Genomic DNA, 21,504 nt, shown 5'->3' on the forward strand with positions numbered 1-21,504 from the left:
CATTATTTATAAAAAATAATATTAATCGGATTACGAAGAATAATAAAGAGCTAGGAATTTGTTCCTTCGTGTCATCAATTAAATAGAATTAGATGTTATTCCTCATCTGTTGTATCCTTTTTTAGTTGAAGAAAAAATCAACATGAGGTGAAATAATTGGAAGATAAACTCTTTGTGTTATTAGTGGCGGATTCAAAATTTATGTTTATGCTGTGGATTAAATGTATATCTTTGTACTGTTACGACAGACTTTATTAGTATTTACTTCTAGACATTGGACCTATAGTAACGATTTTTTTGAGCAACGATTAGATTGTTCCAACTATATGAATTTCTTCCCAATGTTCCTGCATTCAAGAATTTGATTGGGATTCTTTTATTCTAATAGATTTCTTACCCATATACACAATATATATCCACTTTCAAGGTGCTAAATTCTTGTTCTTTTAGATATTCCTTAAATTTTCACTACATCTCATGATTTTCCTAAGAATTTGTGTGGTAATTGATTGAGTAATCTATAATGCCTCATAAGATATGTTTGGAAGTATGTTTTTGTCTTCCAATTTTCAATTCAATTATAAAGGTTCTTTAATCTTATAAGATAGAAGATATTAAAATTATCGATGCCTTACAAGTTTACAATAATATATATTACGTATATTATCCCGAAAATACATAAATATTTTTTGGAGTTAAGTTGGTGACAGATTTAAAATTTTACGTAGCGGTTGATATAGAGAATTGTCTATATCCTTTATTTCTCTTAAAGGAGCCAAGACACGTTAGTCACATTCTCTTGATAATAATAAATTGACATTTGTACGATTTTTGAACTTTCCAGTGTCCCCAATATCGAAAACCTTGCTTGCAACAGGTTTTTAAATTTATTTTCCCTTTGGGGGTTAAGGGATAATTTGATTACACTCTGCACAAGCAAGCACATACATGTATTGATTTTTAGCAATATCAGACTTTTAGCTGATTAATCATTTATTTAAAGTAAAAATTCCTTTTTTTTTTTTCTTTTGGTTGGGTATGGAATTGATGTATGCCTTATGTCTCTCTTCTTCACTTCTTGATGATGTTTAAAGGATTCTTCTACTAGACTCATAGTTTTGCAACTATCGCTATCCACCCATAAGCATAATTCCCTCTTCCTATTTGCTTCAAGTACAAGCCGCTCTTAGATTCATTACCTAAAGTTAAAAGAGTTAAAGGTAATATATATCCCCCGTGTAAAACTATCAGGTCAATCAACGGATATCTACAGATAAATCTTACTAAAACGTGAAATTTATAATCTTGAAAATAAGACATTTGATTGTTATCTGCTGCAAGAAGTAGAGATGACCTAACAATGTAAAAATTCCTTACACTGACGGTGTATATAACTTAAACTTAAATTTAACATTTAATAATAGAGTCCAAGAATCATCTTTATATAGTGACCTCTTAGAATTCTTTTCTTTTGCTAGCTAGCCACCCAAAAACTCTCGTAAAAAATATAAAATAAAATTAGAACCATGAAGTGCAATGAGATATCTCATTTTAGCCACCCTCAACACAAGCTAAGATATGAATACTCAGAATTTCCATTCAAATGTGATGGTTGCAAGGAAGTAGGCATAGGGTCACGTTACAAATGCACAAATTGCGAGTATGATTTACATATGCATTGTGCAATTCCTTCTCCTTCAATTACACATCCATTTTACACAAAGTGTTCTTTCCAATTCCTCTCTCGTCCCCCGGGGAACGTGCCGCGATACTGCAATGCTTGTGAGAAGGATATTACTGGATTTTTGTACCATTGTAGGTCTTGTGGATTTGATCTTCATCCATATTGTGCTAAGCTTCCTATGGTGCTTGATGATGGGGATGTCAAGCTTTACCTGTATAGAAAGGTATGCAAAATTTGAAACAATAGCTATCGTTATGGAATTTCAAGTTTTACAAATGATACAATCCTAGAGTTTCAATATCTACAAGCAAAGTTTCAGGAACAATTATATATGAAATTTCACTCGGAGAACCTAGGACAATGACCATTTTCTCAAAACATGACCAAAAAGTGGTCAATTGGCATTATTTCTTTAGACCAGTGACTATCCTGGATCAATGTAATTAAAATTCAAAGTTGAATCAAACTTACTCATATATATAGATGTTGAATTGATACTTTTTTGTTAGTGTTTAGGTAAATATTTTAATTCTAAAAAAAATTGGCTCTGTCTCCTGATGGAAAGTCCATTTGGCATTTTAGCTGCTTGGCTTTTAATTGAGAGTTGATAAATTTTCTGATCAGATTTATTTTCTAAGTACTCAGTCATAAGTTTTGTAACTTTACTGTGATAAAAACTAATTTAATTACTTTTATAATAATTAAAACCTCATAAACTAAAGGACAATTGGGGAAATCAACTCCACATCACCCTTCCTACAGTATACTCTATCCCCTCAGTGGGGCAGTTTGTTAGATGTTAAGGAAGACTACTGTGAGGTTTCATCATGTAGAAGTGGGACCAATTAACTTTTGTGGTCTATAGTTTTTCATTTTTCATCTAGTAATTGTCTCCCTCTAGGTTTAACTAATTCGAATTTGTATAAAAAGTCTTAATTTAGGTAACGTTCTTTTAGTTTAAGGTGATTTTATTTTCAAAACTTAAACTTAAGACTTCTAATTCAACTTATCAAAGTATTGGAGTTTAGTTTAATTTTAAATAGAATCAACTTGGTCTAACATCTTTTTATCCACAACTCTTATGGCCACTAACAGGGGCGGATCTACGTGTATCCCAGGGGTTCATCTAAATCCCCTTCGTTGAAAAAATACGTTAAATATACACAATTAATTTTTTTTTTCTATGTATATATATATAGAGTTGAAACCCCTTAACATAAGTAGGATACTTGGTTCAGTGGCAAAGGGGGTTCAGAAATTTGCCTTTGAAGGAGAAAACCTTGCGGGTTCGAATCCCGTTTTTGAGGCAGTTTTTTTTTTTTTTTTTACTTCAAGGAACTAAGCTGCTGGAACAAAAATAATTCTAAAAAATTTATTTTTTGCAACTTAATTTAAACGACACCGTTTTAAAATAGGGGCAAAGTTTTTTTTTAATTAAAATCCCACTCAATGTGAAATATTAAAAAATTCAATAACTTATACTAGTACTACCTAATCACTTTTCCTAATTCCATATCTATATGACTTTAACCCTACAGGCTACAATTTGGGTTCATCTGCTCATCGTCTTCGAGCACCGCCGCACGACATCGTTTTTTGATTCAAATTATTGAGTTTCAACCTCAATCTCTCACCGGTGTCTTCCCCAATTTCACTAGCTGTTACGGCTTCTTCGGTAATTCTTAATTTTTTTTAATTTTAATATTCTAATCCTATTTCTATATTTGCTACTGTTAGTTGCTACTTAATTTTTAATTTTTTTTATCTGTATAAAAGCTTCTTCTTTTTACGGCTGATGTATTTTTTATGATTTGATGTGCTACTTGATTTTTGATTGTTATCTATGTAAAAGCATTTATTTTGTTCATTTAATTTGGTATAAAGATGATCGTTTTCTTTTTTATGTTGGTTTATAAGTTCTAACTAAGTTCTTACTTTACGTCTTTACGACAGTCTCAACGTTCTGTGAAGAATGTTTTTATTGTATTACTAAAATCAAATTTAGTCTCTCATATTGATATTCAATCTAACCAACAATCAAATGCCAACCATTCAAAAGTAGCATTACCTTCTCAAGAAAATGCTGAAGAATTTGATTTGAGTTCCTTAAAGTTTGATCCGGGCGAAAGAATCCCAATATTAAAATATCCTTCAAAGCATCGTGATCTTATTAGAAGAGCATATCTCCTAAATGGTCGCTATCAACCCCGTCTCTGTCTCCAGCTTAATGAGTATCCTCAAACGGATATTTCTGGATCAATGCGTCGTTTTAATCATGAATGGTTCGATGATGTGTATCATGATTGGTTAGAATATAGCGTTAGTAAAGATGCAATCTATTGTTTGTATTGTTGTCTTTTTTAAATATAATAACATTCATCAAGGTGGAGGCGAAGTATTTTCAACTACAGGATTTAGAAGTTGGAATAAAAAGAAAGTTTTGAGAAGCATATTGGTCTACCAAATAGCGTACACAATCAGTCAAAGAAAAAATGTCAAGATTTATTACGACAAAAACAGTCTGTTCAATGCATTTGATAAGCAATTAAATTAACTTAAGCATGGATATTGGATCCACGTGAATGCTTCGGTTGATGTAGCAAGACTTCTAATAACTCAGGGCTTTGCATTTCGAGGTCATGATGAATCTAAAACATCACTTAGTAGGGGGAACTTTCTTCAAATACTCTCATGGTATGCAAAAAAGTGTGATAAAATTCATGCTTATGTGCTAGAACATGCTCTTCAAAATGATTAAATGACTGCTCCATCGATTCAGAAAGATATTGTAAGTGCATGTAAAATAGAAACCGTTAAAGCTATTCTTGAGGAATTAAATAGTGACTATTTTTCCTTACTAGTTGATGAGTCTTTTGATGTGTCATGCAAAGAGCAAATGGCTATTGTATTTCGATATGTTGATAGAATGGGGTTTGTGATGGAGAGACTTAGTGATATTATTCATGTTCAAGATACTAGTGCTTTATCTCTAAAAAAGGCAATTGCCAATTTACTTGCTCAACATTCCTTGAGTCTATCATCTGTGCGTGGACAATGTTACGATGGGGCAAGTAATATGCAAGGTGAGATCAATGGTCTTAAAATGTTGATTAGGCAAGACAGTAGATCGGCTCATTCTATCCATTGTTTTGCTCATCAACTTCAACTAATTCTTGTTGGAGTCTCTAAAAAGTGTATTAAAGTGAAAAAACTTGTAGTGTTGGTCTCAAATATTTTGAATGTGTTGGGATCTTATTTTAAGCGTATGGATGAACTTTGAGATTCTTAAAAAGATAAAATTCAAGAGGCATTAGATATGGGTGAAATCACTACCGGTAGGGGCTTGAATCAATAACTTGGTCTTTCAAGAGCTTGTGATACTCGTTGGGGGTCTCATTATAAGTCCTTTGCCAATTTTATTCTTATGTTTGGCTCTATTCTTGATGTTCTTGAATCACTTGTTCTTGATGCACGTAATATGGATGAAAGAGCCAAGGCAATGGGACATCTCGAAGCTTCTCGAACATTTGAGGTTGCATTCATGTTACGTTTGATGAGGGATGTTTTGGCTATCACAAATGAGCTTAACAAATGCTTACAAAAAAAAGAGCTAGATGTTGCAAATGCCATGCTACTTGTTGAAGTAGCAAAGAGAAGGTTGCAATTTTTAAGGGATGATGAATGGAATTCTCTTATTGATAAGGTATCTCTATTTTGTAACAAACATGATGTTTTGATACCTAACTTTGAGGATCCATATGTTAGCTGTTTAAGATCCCCTCATCGACATACCGATTATACAGTCTTAATCATTACCGTGTTGAAGTGTTTTGCAATATTATTGATTGGCAACTTCAAAAACTCAAATGATCATTTTGGTGAGGTGACAACTGATTTGCTTCATGGAATTGCTTCTTTGAATCCAGTTAACTTATTTTCAAGTTTTGACATAAAAAAAATAATGAGAATGGCCGAATTATATCCAGATGATTTTGATGAACTTAATATGAGTATCCTTGAGAATCAACTTTCAAGTTACATTGTTGATGTTCGTGATGTTGATGAAAGGTTCTCCAATTTGAATGGGCTTTGTGATCTTTCCAAAAGATTAGTTCAGACAAAGAAACATTCAAATTATCCTTTCGTATTCCGCTTAGTGAAACTTGCTTTACTTCTACCATTTGCCACAACATCCGTTGAAAGAGCTTTTTTGGCAATGAAGTTTATCAAGAATGACTTGTGGAGTCAGATGAGTGATAGTTTTGTTAGTGGTTGCTTGGTGCCTTATTTGGAAAAAAGATATATTTGATAATATTTCTAATGATGCTATTATTAAGACATTTCAAGATATGAAACCTCGTAGAGTACAATTGTAATAATGTATGTTGTTGCACTTTAAATATTAAAATTATGTTTTGATTAGCTTCTTCGCGTGTTTCATTTTTTTAGAATATTCTGATTGCCTCCACTTAGTCATATACAGTTGAAGTGTAATAAAGTTTCAAAATATACATTAGATCCCTCACTGTATATCGTAGAATTTTACTATCAGGTCCAACCGGTAGTTGCTGCCATAAAAAAATGAGTTTAGTTTGTCTCAGATTTGAGTTATTGCTAATTCTTTTGATCTAAATCTTAATAGCATTAAAGTTGGATGGCAGGTATTGTTTCTTTTTCCTTTTCTACTTTATCTTTTTTATGCCACTTAAAACCAAATCCTTGTAGATTTTGTTCATGATCTCTTTAGAGAGCGAGTAACTAGGATGTAGTTTATTATGCGTATCGCCTCATCATTTCTATAAAAAGTTTGTCTTCTGTATTTTATAGGACCTTATTGCTGGATTTGATCAAGAAGCAGCTGCTGCGGCAAACTAAAGGCAAGTTTATTTCTTTTTTATGACTAACTATTTTGCATTGTTGGTCTTTGCCTTTTTGGAATCCTATTTCACTTTATTTTGCTGGTTGATTTTGATCCCATCAGATGGCTAGACAAGTCATTGAACTTTGTCTATCCCATTCTTGTCTAAACTAATCCGCTCATTTTCCAACACTATCGTCATCCTTAGATATTTTTTGAACCCCCTTGTTAGAAATCCTGCGTCCGCCACTGGCCACTAAGTGTTGTTTCCCAATCGGTCATACTAAAAGTGTAATAGAGATGTAGTTTAACATCGACGTCTCAATATAATAGTTCCATTTTGTTTTTCAGCTTAGTAAATTAACTTCAACATTCAAGAATGCAAAATCTAAGACGAGTTCTGCAAGTTTAATTAAATTCATTGGAGTATTATTTGTTCTAAATTTGCTAACTTTAAATCTTAAATCCGTCAACGACAGGTAAGTGCATCATTGATACGGGACAAACAAGAGGAACACGAAACAACCATAAAATAGTCCAATACACCCTCCAAAATAGTCCACAAATCATAATAAATCGTGGACCAAATGGAGACCTCACTCGGATTCGACAAATATAACAAGAATATAATAAACAAAGGTGTATTTGACACCCAAAACAATCACAAAATACAACAAAAACGTGATGAACAATATGACAACAAAAACAACCAGATTTGGATTCCACAATAACAAGATACAAAAAGGATAGTAACTTGACATACAATATTCACAAATATACGAACCTTAACAATGAGAAAGGACCCTAAGACAAATGAATAGAAACATTAAGTTCTTACTTGGACCAAGAGGGACTCATGAACCTCAAGACCTAAGTTTCCAAGCAAACAAACAACAAAAGTAATTCCACCCTCTTGTTGTTACCTAGTTCCAAGTTTCAGATTTGCCTCAAGGAAAGCGGACTTTGTCTTTCTATGTTATACAATATTCATATTCATGAAAATCTAATGAATGAATCCCTAGAAGGTTGTATTTATAGTTTATTACAAGAATAGTGTGAAATGTCCAAAATGACCTCTTAGTCAAAGTCTTTAAGTGGGCTCCCTTGGAGTGCATTGTATGGACTGATTTTGGAGCCTAGTTAGGCCTTCCTTTGCACTTCACGTGTACACTCCAAGTATCGGGTTCATTCACTCTCGCACTCACCCACCTCCGTGGTCATACCCGTATCATCCTTCCTTTCTTGAAAAGGATTTGACCTCGAATCCGTACCTTGCAAAATCAAGAGAAGACAAACAAGCACACTTCCTCATGGCATGAGGGTTAGGATTAGAAAAAAAAAGTAAACAATAATGGTATGCACTCAAAACACTCAAAATAGCTCACCCAAAAAAAAAGAAACCGAGGACCCTTTGAGTTCAAGTCTCGGCCAACAACAAGTCTCAACATCCCAAGGTGGTTCATATTTGACATATAACCAAGAGTCTTTAGTGTTAAATATTATGAAGCCATCGACAAATTCACCAAGGAATTGGCTATGATAAGCATTCAAAAGAAACGCACCTAAGCCGAGAGTAAATCTTCCCCACCCTGAGATGGCACCAGGATCAAATGGGAAGAGTGACCATAGACACGGGTTTAAACAACACATCCGTTTTCCATAGTCTTTACCATAACCACACGGCCTACTCTCTACATTGGCATACATAGCATCACAAGTAAAGAGAGAGTAGAGAAAAGTGGCATTCAATTCTACTTCTACTATGGTGTCCTCGGAAAAACCACATAAAGTAGAAGAAGAAGTAGTTTCCAAGACCACATATTCCTTACCCTTAAGAGTACTCTCATCTTCCAAGAAGAGATTTCCATCTTTAGAAGGAATGTTGTCACACCATAGTGGGTTAGCATATAGGCTATAGCTTCCAAGGCAAGCTATACCATCATTTTCACCACTAGGTCTATTAGGAGTGTTTAAACTATCTTCAAACAAAACATTGTACCTAAAGAGTGAATGATTTAACCCGCGGACAGATTTGGAACTTTCACTCTGTCACACCCCTTTTTCATACTCCAAAAAAAAGATTTACGTTTTAAGCGTCGAAAGAGTTTTATTATTTAAGTGACAAGAAAAATGAAAATTTGTTTCGGAAAAGGATTATTAACATTTTTATTCAAAGTCGCCACTTGGCATAATCTGGTGTGTCAAGTCACCATTGGAAAATCCTTTTCAAAACCATTTGACTCTTTAAACTGGTTTGCGAGCAGAGATTCCGGCTAAGGAATTCTGTTGACCGAGGGGAAGGTGTTAGGCACCCCTCGATCCCATGGTTCAACCACGGTCGCTTGGTAGAGTGTATCAACTATTTTTTTTTGACACTAAGAAATGTATAAACCACACAAAAGCACGCAAAATAATCAAACAATAAACAAAACAAAACAATCCAAAAATGTAAAGTCCAGTCCAATTATACAGCCCAAAAATAGAAAAATACGAAAATATAAATCCTATTCTAAATTAAATCTAGACTAAGCTCCAATGCCTTATCCGATGCCGCGGGCCTTCATCACGATCATTTTCCGCCAACATGATACGTCGGGGCATTTCCCGGTGAATAAGTATAGAAGATCTCGGGGCATTCCTCGGCTAAATGAATACATTTGAATCGAATATGATAAAGTAGTAAACATTCAACACATACTCCACATTCAAACATCCAACGAAACACTTATTTCTAAATTTTTGCCTACCCGAACCTACATTTGCCTATCTATCTCAACAAAATTCATGCTTATTTCAAATTACACCGCTAATAATGAATTAAAACAAATACGTATTCACTTTTATCAATTTTTAATTCCACCCCAAACAATCAATTTTAATTCTCTAAACGAGATATGATTTCATCACATAATCCATAATCAATCCACAATCAAGGGAAGCAAATACCAAACCAGAACAACAACAATTCACATCATCACGAATTAACCAACACATAATATTAGAATCAATGCATCGGATACCATCAACAATAAAACAAAAAAAAAGGTAAAGAGTAGAATTAGACCTCGATGACGACCTCATTCCAAATATCAGTCAATCAAAAGACGGAATCCGCGCACCAAAGAACCTCAAATCGAACCTCAACAGCGAACCAAATCCAAACTCGGTAGCACCAAAATTGAAACTCCAAACTTTCGACAATCCGATCTTTGTTGATAATAAGAAAATCCGAGACCGATACCCTCGAACAAAGAACCTCGACTATGTCCAACCCAAAATCAGCATAGAGAGACGAAAGCCCGAATAGCGAAACAATAATCCGAAACTGATCGAAAGGCACGGTCGACTAATCCCTAAAATAAGAACAAACGAGAATCCCTAAAGCCCGACTCTAGCAACAGAACACAAAATTGAACGAACCCCTATGATTCAACACACGACAAAACCAACCAGAACAGTGGAGCCGGAGCTCCAGTGAGCTCAGACGACGTTGGAAAATGATGAAAGAAAGGAGGATTCTAGCGAAATCTCAGTGTTTTCTGAACTAGTTTACTTCGAAATCTATCTGAAACTAAGAGATTTGAAGATCCTGAGCTTGAATCGTTCAAGACGATGACGTAGAAGCTCGTTTCGGCAAAGGTTTCGTCGGCAGCTCTTGACAGCGACCAAATTCTTCTCCGCCGCTCTCTCTCTCTCGGCTATAACCTTTCTCTCTCAATTCTCTGTGTGTGCAAATTGTTCGTTGTTGGGTGTGAAGAAGAAACCAAAAATAGAGTCCTCCTTTCCAGTCCGTGATTTGCTGTGATGTATGGAAAAAGGAAGATGTTCTGTGTGTGCTCCTGTGAGGTCCGAGGAATTGTGGTGAAAAAAATCCTCCTCCAGTCTTCGTGCTGTGTGTGGTGTATATATGCTGTGAGGTTAGGGTGGGGTAGTGAGGTAGGGCTAGGTTAGTGGTGAGGTGGGGGTGGGGTATGGTGTGATGTGGTTTATTTTGATTGGATGGGTTGTTAGGATAAGATGTAGGGGTTAGGATAGGATAGAATTTGTTAGGGAGTTTGTTATTTTTTTGTATTTTGTGAGGGTATAATAACATGGATGAGAGTACACGGTAGGATAAAAATAAAAATGGGTAAAAGTGAATAAAAATTGAACTTTAAGAGGACGAAATCAAGTGTCTACACACTCTCTAAGGAATCATTACCAAGTTTCAAAGATATGTCAAACACACGATTAACCCTATGAGCCAAGCAAACATTAGAATCTTTACAACAACATAGGCTCATGGGTTCAGTCCTTTTTTCTTGACCAACATTTTTAAATTCTTCACTCACTTGAGACTCATTAATCATATCACACATATTCTCAAGTGGTGGGAAAGTTTTACAAACAAGTTGGTCAACACAAATTTCACTCGACGATGTACTTTCATTCAACACAATAGCTTCAACACTAGGTGGACACAAATCGATCTTACTAGAAGAGTCGATTAGGTTATCTATAGGATCAACTAGTGTATCCACTCGCACAACATGTACATCATCCACAAGTGGTAAGGAATCAATATACTCATACATAGGTAAGCTACTACTCACACTCAACGGCTTATTAGTCACACGTTCATCATCCACATGTACCAAAGTGTAAGAGATAGCTATTTTACTTTGACGTTCATGAGTACGTTCGTCTTTACCTTGGTGTGAAAGTCTTTCACCAGTTTGGGCAGCAACTTCCTTCGGAAAGCTCTCACCGCAAGGTGTATGGACCTTAGGTTTTAGATTTGTTGAGATAAGTGTGGATACCAATTGGCGTAGCCTTTCAACGTGCCATTTCATGTCCTTAATATTGTCGGTGATGCGGTCAAACGTGACATCAAGATTGGTGGCAGCCATGGTACCTAAGAGAATACAACAACGAACAACAAAACAAACCAACTTGTCAGCTCAAAAATGCCTCACCACACTTTCACTCTCAAATTTTACCTCACACTTGGTTTCACAAGTGTTGAAAGCCGGCTTGTACTTCGTGAGTGATTGAGGGAGGAGTCCATCTTGGTCCGGAATAGATTTTCGTTTGAGTTGACTCAAAGAAAATTTGCTTACGGACTTGAACCAACAAGATATAACAAATTAACAAAAGAGAAAAAGCACAAGAGAAACGTAGACACGAACAACTGATTTAAGAACTAAGTGACAACCCAGTAGAAGTTTACTAGCTTGTTAATTAGTACTAGGATCAATTAAACGAAACTAAGAGACAACAAAATGAAACTAAGAAATCTAGAATTTCGAGATCGAAAATATTGCGTGAACAGTAGCAGTGATGGTGTGGCAGCCACGTATTGGTTCATTTTTATCAAGTGGTTATTCTCAAATGTTCAAGTCTTGGTCAAAAATTAATTTGGATTGGTGGAATTTATTTTAGGAGGGAAAATAAATCTTGGAGCCTTTTCAATTTTCAAGACTTGACTTTTTCTTGTACTTCTCCTTAAAACATGGGTCCTTAAATCATGGAAAAGTAGTTGAGAAGTGATATTAAATTTTTTGGTGGTTGGGGGTCTTTCAAGACTAACAAGTACATACACCTTTTTCCTTCACCTTTTAGGATCTAGCACTTACTTTATGTTCTAACAATAGATGAAGAAAGATGAAGAAATTCAAGAACAACAACAACCACACCAAGAACAATAACAACAGTCTTTAAGAACAATAATAATTCCAACGGCCAACTCCAATCCACAACAACAAACGGCCAAGTCTCTTTTGTGTTGTGTCTTTGATTTTAACGAGAGATGGAGGTTGTGAAGAACTTCAAGAACACAACAAAATTCACCAATAAATACAACAACAACACTCCTTTCAACAACAACAACCACACACACGGCCAATTCAATTTTTTCAACAATAATGTCTACCACACGGTCTTACTTGTTCACGACAACAACAACAATGCTCAAACTTAGATATGGACTCAAGTGTTAGTGAAGAACAAATCTAACACTAGAAACACTCAATACAAACAAAAAATATCGGCCAAGACACAACTAGAACGCAATTCTCGGCCAAGAACACAACACAACAGATTGCACTTTTTCCGGAATTTTCAATTTTTCAACATTTTTTTTAAAAAAAATTTTCAACTAACAAGCCCAAGATTGATCTTGTGGGAACAAGATCAAGCCATTCTTTGATACCAAATGATACGAGACAAAAAAGTGGAACACGAAACAACCATAAAACAGTCCAATACACCCTCCAAAACAGTCCACAAATCACAATAACTCGTGGACCAAATGGAGACCTCACTCGGAGTTGACAAATATAACAAGAATACAAGAAACAAATGTGTATTTGACACCCAAAACATCCATAAAACACAACAAAAATGTGATGAACACTATGACAACAAAAACAACCAGATTTGGATTCCACAATAACAAGATACAAAAAGGATAGTAACTTGACATACAATATTCACAAATCTAAGAACCCTAACAATGAGAAAGGACCCTAAGACAAATGAATAGAAACATCAAGTTCTTACTTTGACCAAGAGGGACTCATGAACCTCAAGACCTAAGTTTCCAAGCAAACAAACAACAAAAGTAATTCCACCCCCTTGTTGTTACCTAGTTCCAAGTTTCAGATTTGCCTCAAGGAAAGAGGACTTTGTCTTTCTATGTTATACAATATTCATATTCATGAAAATCTAATGAATGAATCCCTAGAAGGTTGTATTTATAGTGTATTATAAGAATAATGTGAAATGTCCAAAATGACCCCTTAGTCAAAGTCTTCAAGTGGGCTCCCTTGGAGAGCATTGTATGGACTGATTTTGGAGCCTAGTTAGGCCTTCCTTTGCACTTCACGTGTACACTCCAAGTCTCGGGTTCATTCACTCTCGCACTTACCTACCTCCATGGTCATACCCGTATCAATCATGCCATTGGTGTGGAAGGAAAGGGAGAAAGAGAAGCTGGAGTTACAGATCAACATGCAAGAAGTACAATTTGCACGTGGCATGTGTCAAAGAGATGCTTGTTGATAGTTGGCATGAAATCTATTTTGATAATGACAATAATTATAATAATAGTAATTATAATTATAGAAAATTGGAAAACAGAATCCCAAGTCTGAAAGGTACACTTCAAACTCATCATAAAAAAAGCAAAGGCAAAGCTCAAATATGTTGTGAGGTGATTGGTTTAGCTCTACAGTTTATTATATCTGCTGTTCTTGGCGACCCTGCAACTCTTATTGCTGGAGTGGTTGATTCACTAATTTCAAAATAATTCAAAATTAAATCAAATTGGGATTTTAGTTTCTGGTCAAGTTTGGAAACATATTCAGAGGGAGACTTGACTAAGGACATAATTAAGGAAGTTGGATTAATAATTGTTATGATGTGGGGGGAAAAAATTGGTGGATGGTAGGATGGGGATGTGATATTCAACCACTAATGTAGAAATTTATGTATTTATTTATGAAACTTGCATATGTTCTAACGTTATTTCTATTTCTAAAAAATGCATGCTAGTTTTCTACGCATATACTTAATTCAATTCCTTTTCGATGGCAATAAATAGAGCCGGAGGTACGATTTCAGAAGCGAATTCAGAAAATTATAAAATATTATTATTATTATTATTATGAATCAAACTTATGATTTCAAGTAATTTTTGAATCCTCGTTGTCACTATATGAAAAAGTTTCTTATATAAGTTTCAACAAGTTATATAAAAAATAACTTTATATGGATATATATGATTGTTAATGCTTTCAATCAACGAATATTTATACCACACAAATGGATACATTATATATTTTTGTACACACACTTTTATCACTTAATTATGCTTAATTAATACATGTATTCACTAAATTAAACCACTTAATTGAATTTAAAACCAACATTACAATGGAAAATTGACCTCAAAGAAGCATCAATAAACAAGAAACATGGTACAAGTCTTCTCGAAATTGCAGCCCATTACTCTTTCTGTCTGTGGGTGTTTGATCCAATTTGAATGATTGAAATTGACCCAACATAGCTGAAGAAATTTCTTATTTTCCCCTTTTCTCCAAATATCTAAAGAATGTTTATTGACGAGTAAAAAAAATAGTAGAAAAACTTCTTCGATGAGACAAGATTAATTTTTTTGTGAAAAAAATAAATTAGTCTCTCTATCTCACCTCTAAGGTAGTGGTATCGACTGCATATACATTTCCTCTCCAGATCTCACTTTGTGGAAATATACTGGATATGTAGTTGTTTTTGCTATTGTTCTATCCTAAAAATATTACTCTCTCAGTTCACTTTTACTTGTTATGTTTCACTTCACGAGATTTAACTAATATTTAAAGTTAAATAGAATTAAATCGAGATGTTGAAAACCTATACAAAAGATGCTAGAAATTGTATTTACATTTTAAAATGTTAGTTAAAGTTCATAAAGTTTGACTCTCAATAAGCTAAATGTGATGAATAAAAGTGAAACCAATCGAGGAAGGAGTATAAGAGAAAGATAATTGTCATTAATATTATTGCAAAATATTGTAAAAGTAAAAACTAAAGCTTTTCATCTCATATACTACTACTTAGGACGCATGGCTCAGATTCATGTATTAGATTTATCGAATGGAGATGTTTTATATTCCTTTGAACTAACTCTTTACAAGGAGAGGAAAAAGAAAAAATAGAAACATAATTTAAAAAATTGTAAATTTCATTCCTACCAAGTTTAGCTCAATCACTAAATGACTGATTTGTAGTACTGGTAACTTTCTTTACAAAACCAAATTTTCGAAAATAATAGCCGTTAATAGCTTGTATTTTTTTTGTTTAAATAGATTCTCTTCAATCTTAATAATACAACTCTAATCTTTGCTTAGATTTTCTTCTTCACAAGCAAAAGATTCACAAAATATTTGTAGATTTTTCTCTCTTTTCAATACAAGAGAAATTATATCTTTGTAAGAAAATAAATGACTTCCAAACGTTGTGCAGCTTGCAAACAATTAAGAAGAAAATGTACTTCGGATTGCATATTTTTACCATATTTTCCTCCAAATAATCCTCAAAGATTTTCTTATGTTCACAGAATCTATGGTGCTAGCAATGTTGGAAAGATGCTCCAGGTACATATATTAAGTACTATATTCTGTTACTCCTACAAGAATCTAACTTTTGTCTTGCTCCAAATATTTTAACTAAATTCACACACAAAAACAAAAGTATTATTTTGTATATTTGTATCACATTCAATTTTCAGGATCTCTCTGAGTAAATTATATATTCCAACAATCATTTTATTTAGGTTATTTTATAATCCTAGCTGTTTCAATGACAAGTAACAAAGAAACAAGAACTATAGAAAGAAGTAATGTTTAACTTATTTATCCTTTCTCTCCTACTTACAAGCTTGACTTATAACCTATGATAAATGACCCCATATGTCAAATATGTCATAAAAATTACTAAGTTCTTTTATTAATTTAGTTTTTTTTTTTGTGTGTATTAAATTGTAGCAAGTTGAAGAGCATCAACGAGGAGATGTAGCCGACTCATTGTATCATGAGGCATATTGGAGGATAAAGGATCCAGTTTATGGCTGTGTTGGAATCATTACTGCTTTACATGAAGAGATTTACCATGTACAATCCCAATTGGCTAAAGTACAAGCTCAAATTGACCTACTCTATCAAAATGGAGTTTATATTTTTGATCCTTAATTAATTGGTTTTACTAGCTACAACGAGTTATGTAGAAGTTCTTTTTTGTAGCATTGTGTTTATGGAAACATTTCCAGGTATTTAATGAATTCTTTCTCATCTTGTGTTTGAAATTCACTTTGAATCCTGACTAATCCATATTCTCTCTACGTACACACATCTAATTTGAATGACTGAATTTTAAAAATAATCCCAAATAATCGAATATTTTGTCATTTTTGTCAATATATAAAGATGGTTCTTTGATGACGAGTCAAATATTAGAGTCTTCAATTTCAATAGATGGTAATTGCAACAACAACCCCTTTGATGAGGACAATTAAAATGAATAAATTAGCTCTATCATGAAAACGTTATGCTAGTAGACAAATATAAAGCAGATTTATAGTCAAAAGGTAAAAGGAAAAGGGAAAGGAAGTACAAAAAAAACTTTATCAGTCAATAAGTCAAAAAGTTAGTGTGACATACAAAGATGAATGAATCTCCAAATTGCTTTACCGTTTTTGTTTTTTCCTTCTTATTTAGATTTATTTTCTCTCTTTCTTTCCTTGTACGTGAAAATTTTCCTGTTTTATGTTACAATAAATAAATCAATTAAAATTCACAAGATTAACCTAAGCCAATGAAAAATGGACAATTAACTAGAAAAAAAGGTTCCGACCTTAACATGAGGGGTACGTCAACATATATAGTCATTTGCGATGCGAATTCGAATTAGTTTGAATAAACATGTCAATATTCTTAAGTATTAGGTAGTAAACCAATAAATCATTAACTAAGTCTAAATCTTAAATTAGTTGAATTCATTAGTTATTAGTTATATTCACTCCGTTTCATAATAGTTGGCCCCTATTGACTTGGCATACCCATTAAGAAAATAATAATTAAGGTTTTATTTTACTAAATTAGCCTTATTAATTATACTTTGAAAATATAAATTTTTGTAAATATAGTTTGTTTAGTCATTTAATGTTAAGGGTAGCATTGGAAGAACATAATAAAATTCACTTGATTTCATCGGAACAACTAAATTGAAAGAAATATTTTTAAAAAAAAGGTCAACTAATTAAATGAAACGGAGGGAGTATATATTTTGCTCTATTCAAGTCAATTTCTTTCCAACACTAAATTAATAAAGAATGTTTCAATTAAAGTTCTTGGAATCAGTCACTTCATGATATATGAACATACATAGTTTTTTCAATGAAATAAAAAGAATCAATGATACATTAAAGATTCTCAACCAAGAAATAATAAATGGAAATTAACAAAGACCAAAAAAAAAACCTTAAAATAGAATAAAAAATAGAGTAAAAAAGGAGAAGCAACCATTTTAAAATCGAAGGAAAGAGCAACCCCATCTACTACAACACATCCGTTGCTGGTAATAAATAAATAATCTATCTATATATACACAACACACTTATTGCCAATTTTAAAGAAATTGCACATCAGTTTATTCTTTGTTTGTAAAGAAAATGAACTTATACCATTTTAATAGAGGACGTTACAAGGCACAATGAGAGTACAACAACAAGAACATGTGTACAATTTCACAAGTGTGATGTAAAGAGGATGATGTGTAGACAGACTCATCCCTGCTTTGGAAGATCACACTCAAGTAAAAACAGTTCAAAGTTGAACCAAACTTGCTCATATATAGATGTTGAATTTATACTTTTTTGTTAGTGCTTAGTTAAATATTTTAATTGTGAAAAAATTTTGCTCTGTTTCCTGATAGAAAGTCCATTAGGCATTTTAGCGTTGCTTAGCTTTTCATTGAGAGTTGATAGATTTTCTGACCAGATTTATTCTCTAAGTAATCAGTCATAAATTTTGTAACTTTATAGTGATAAAAAACTAATTTAAAAACTTTTATAATAATAAAAACATCTCATAAACTAAATGACAAATGGGGAAATGAACTCCACACGTGCTCTCTCCCTTCCTACTACATACTCTATTCTCTCAGTGGGCCAGTTTGTTGGAGGTTAAGGAAGACTACTGTAAGGTCTTATCATGTAGAAGTGGGACCAATTAACTTTCATGGTCTATAGTTTTTCGTTTTTCATCTAGTAATTAGCTCCCTCCAGGTTTAACTAATTCGAATTCATATAAAAAATCTTAATTTAGGTGACGTTCTTTTAATTTAAAGTGATTTTATTTTCAAAACTCGAACTTAAAACTTCTAATTGAACTTATCAAAGTATCTGAGTGTAGTTTAATTTTGAATAGAATCAACTTGGTCTAACTTCCTTTTTATCTACAGCAGCTGACCGACTTTCTTCAGCTTTCACTGTATAACTTGACATTCTTTCCTAAGATAATAGATTTCACAAATGATAATCAAAGTAGAAGAAATATGAACCATTGTAATCAACACAGATAATGTGGAAATTCAAGTTTAGTTACCTAAATAAGTCCCAAGGCAACTCAAAATGAGTAGGCACTTCCATAAGACGATGTTTGGCTTAAATGCTCCTATAAACCGGCCTTGCTGACGGCTTTCCGTCAGCAGCTGGCCGACTTTCTTCAACTTTCACTGTATAACTTGACATTCCTCCCTGGGATAATAGAATTCACAAATGACAATGAAAACTAATTTCTGTAATCTCTCAGTAAAGTAATGTTATTATATAAAATAAATGTATATGTGTGTGAATGGATCAACTTTAGCAAAATCTTAGTCCATAAAAGTGATGGGAAAAACAAAATGTGTTGTGGAAAAAGTAGTTAGTTGAGCAGAGGTAAATGCAGCAAAATTCATGACACTTTTTTCATGGAACTGAAGATACTTTTTTCATCATACACAGACATGAAAGTAAATTGCATAGTTCAAATTAACTTAGACAATTTTTTTCACAAAGAGTTACTCGATATCTGTTTGAACAGAATAATTAAATGTCTGTACTGGTAGAAAATAATCTGTAACATGTAGCCCAATGAAATAATCGAAGCAACTTTACAAGCATTATTACTATCTATTTAGACATGCATTTAGTCCAAGTAATTATAGGGTCAGTCTTGGAGGTGGACTTGCATGTGAGAAAGGACATTGTATTAAATGTTCTGCAAAGAAAGTTGTTGAAGATGGATGAAAATTTATTGACGTTGGATTTTCAGCTATTTCCTCTTAATTTTGTTCATTTAATTACAGGGCAAAACGTGGGAGTTTTAGTTAAGAATGATTGAAAAGGGCAGCTCGATGCATTAAAGCTATCGCTATGCGCGGCAACTTTAGCAGTTACTCCGAGGCTCCCGAAGAATTGAACGATTAGATGATATAATTAAACAGACCAGAAAGATTTTTCGTAAGAATACGTAACAAGCTTTATGCCAATTAGAAAACAATTAAAAGGGAAATATTTGGAATGGTAAAAGAGTAATGTTAAGTTACATCTCTTTTAGATAACAATCTCGAACACGGGGAGGAAAAGAAGTCCCCCATTCCATCGAATCTGGACTCTAATATCAATTGTAGATACTCTTATATGGTATGATATTATCCATTATCTATTCAACTAGCTACCAAATGTGAAACTTTTCTTGGCAGATCTAATAAGTTAATTGAATCTTAGTAGCTCAATTAGTTGATTTTGTGAATATTCACCTTGTTCATAAGAATTAAATTCTCCATCTTGTAATCCCTATCCATATGTAATAATTTTCGTTAGAGTAATAATAAAAAATAATGTTTTGTGCTAGAAATTAAGAATGAAGATGAATAGAGATACACTAAGAAGAATTTATTTTTCCATTTTTCAGTTTTTTATCCGTGAATTTGAACTCCATATGATATATGCCTCCAAAATTTATCTAAAGTTCTAAACCAATTGCCCAAATTTTAGGTGAGTTGATGACAATAATATTTCGTGACCTAAATTTGCGTACGAGTCAAATTAGTTTTGTACTAGTGAAGTTAATAACTCTTTAAGGGAGCGGTGGGAAAAAAAGGTTAGACCTTTGGATATGTAATATGTTCTATTATGCACAAATTGTGACGAAAATGACAAACTTATAATCTATAATCTATATACTTAAAAGTGTGAAAATTCAAAATTAATTTGAACTTTTTACGCTTCAGTAAAAATTTCTGCAATAGACAAAATGTCTTTCACTTATTCCCTATAATTATTACATCATTATATTTATAATAAATAAAAAATTCTAAAATATATAGTAAAAAAGAAATATATGAAAATTTATTATTGATGATTTTTTTTCTCCTTGTGTGCTTGAGAAAAGATTCCTAAATACAAAATAAGAGGGAAAAAAAAAGAAAAGAAAAATAAGAGGATACAAAATTCTACTTGCTTCATTGCCCCTTAAGCCACCAAAGAGAATTGGGCATGTCTTGTTTCATTGCCCCTAAAGGTCAATCCTCGAATGTTTATTAATTTCACCCTATCTTATCTTATTAATGTGATATCTTTGTGGTCCCATTTACTCTTTCGTGTTTAAACTAAAAATCGATTAGAGTTGGATTCATATATAATATGGAAAAGACTTATTTTTCAAGAGACACTTTCAATAAAATTTATCATTCTTATAATTTTAATTCGAGATCTCTATTTAAAATGAAAAAATCTACCCACTAAACTATCATAATTCATGATTAAAATTCTGTAACATACTCTATATTTTTTTTCCAACTCGAGGTGTATAAGTTATATTTGTTATTTACCACAATATGGTCGGGTATGCAGAATCTGTATATTACAACAACTTCAACTAGAGTTCAAGTATAAACAAGAACACAAAGAAGTATCAAATACCCTCAACACAAGATCAAAATGACCTTTCCAAGAGGTGTATTTATTTTTCAAGAAAAATAAGATGAAGCAGAAATTGAATAGGCCAAGTCGTCCGAATTCACGGAATTTCCTTAAGGAAATAATTTCCCTCACTGTACCCGAGGTTGTGAAATTTTCCCTCCCAGGATAAAATGGCCTTCAATCCGACAATAGCGGTACCTCAAATAGGCGGATTCTTTGAACGCACAGAACGCTTGGATTGATCACACATAATATTTGTAAAGAAAAGAAAAGAGATTTTATTCTGAAAATTTTATTACATCAAACCTGTGGAAGAAGGCAGGTTTTTATAGCCATAACATGCCTGTTCAAAAAGGTGGAATTGGTTCAACTTAGAGGTGTGACTATTCTGAAATTGCATGGCAGTTTTTCCCCAAAACAGTGCAGTATTTTTGCTGAAACATTACACCATTTCTCAAA

General features: G+C 33.1%; 1 protein-coding gene across 3 annotated transcripts; it reads left to right on the forward strand.

Moving 5' to 3' along the window:
- Nucleotides 1-1,445: 1,445 nt before the first annotated feature.
- LOC107840203 (LOB domain-containing protein 24) lies at nucleotides 1,446-16,383 on the forward strand. Of its 3 annotated transcripts, XM_016683982.2 has the most exons (6): nucleotides 1,446-1,907; nucleotides 3,223-3,359; nucleotides 5,174-5,387; nucleotides 6,512-6,561; nucleotides 15,546-15,676; nucleotides 16,067-16,383. In XM_016683982.2, the coding sequence occupies exons 3-6, from the start codon at nucleotides 5,359-5,361 to the stop codon at nucleotides 16,268-16,270; spliced, it is 414 nt and encodes a 137-aa protein (XP_016539468.1). In that variant the 5' UTR covers nucleotides 1,446-1,907; nucleotides 3,223-3,359; nucleotides 5,174-5,358; the 3' UTR covers nucleotides 16,271-16,383. The 3 variants fall into 3 exon arrangements, 2 of the variants coding, with proteins under 2 accessions (XP_016539468.1, XP_047250977.1); XR_001665203.2 differs by lacking the exons at nucleotides 5,174-5,387; nucleotides 15,546-15,676; nucleotides 16,067-16,383 and having other exon boundaries at nucleotides 1,463-1,907; nucleotides 6,512-6,567; XM_047395021.1 differs by lacking the exons at nucleotides 5,174-5,387; nucleotides 6,512-6,561; nucleotides 15,546-15,676; nucleotides 16,067-16,383 and having other exon boundaries at nucleotides 1,450-1,907; nucleotides 3,223-4,201.
- The last annotated feature ends 5,121 nt before the right edge of the window (nucleotides 16,384-21,504 follow it).

Source organism: Capsicum annuum, chromosome 8 (assembly GCF_002878395.1).
Source record: "Capsicum annuum cultivar UCD-10X-F1 chromosome 8, UCD10Xv1.1, whole genome shotgun sequence".
NCBI lineage: Eukaryota > Viridiplantae > Streptophyta > Magnoliopsida > Solanales > Solanaceae > Capsicum > Capsicum annuum.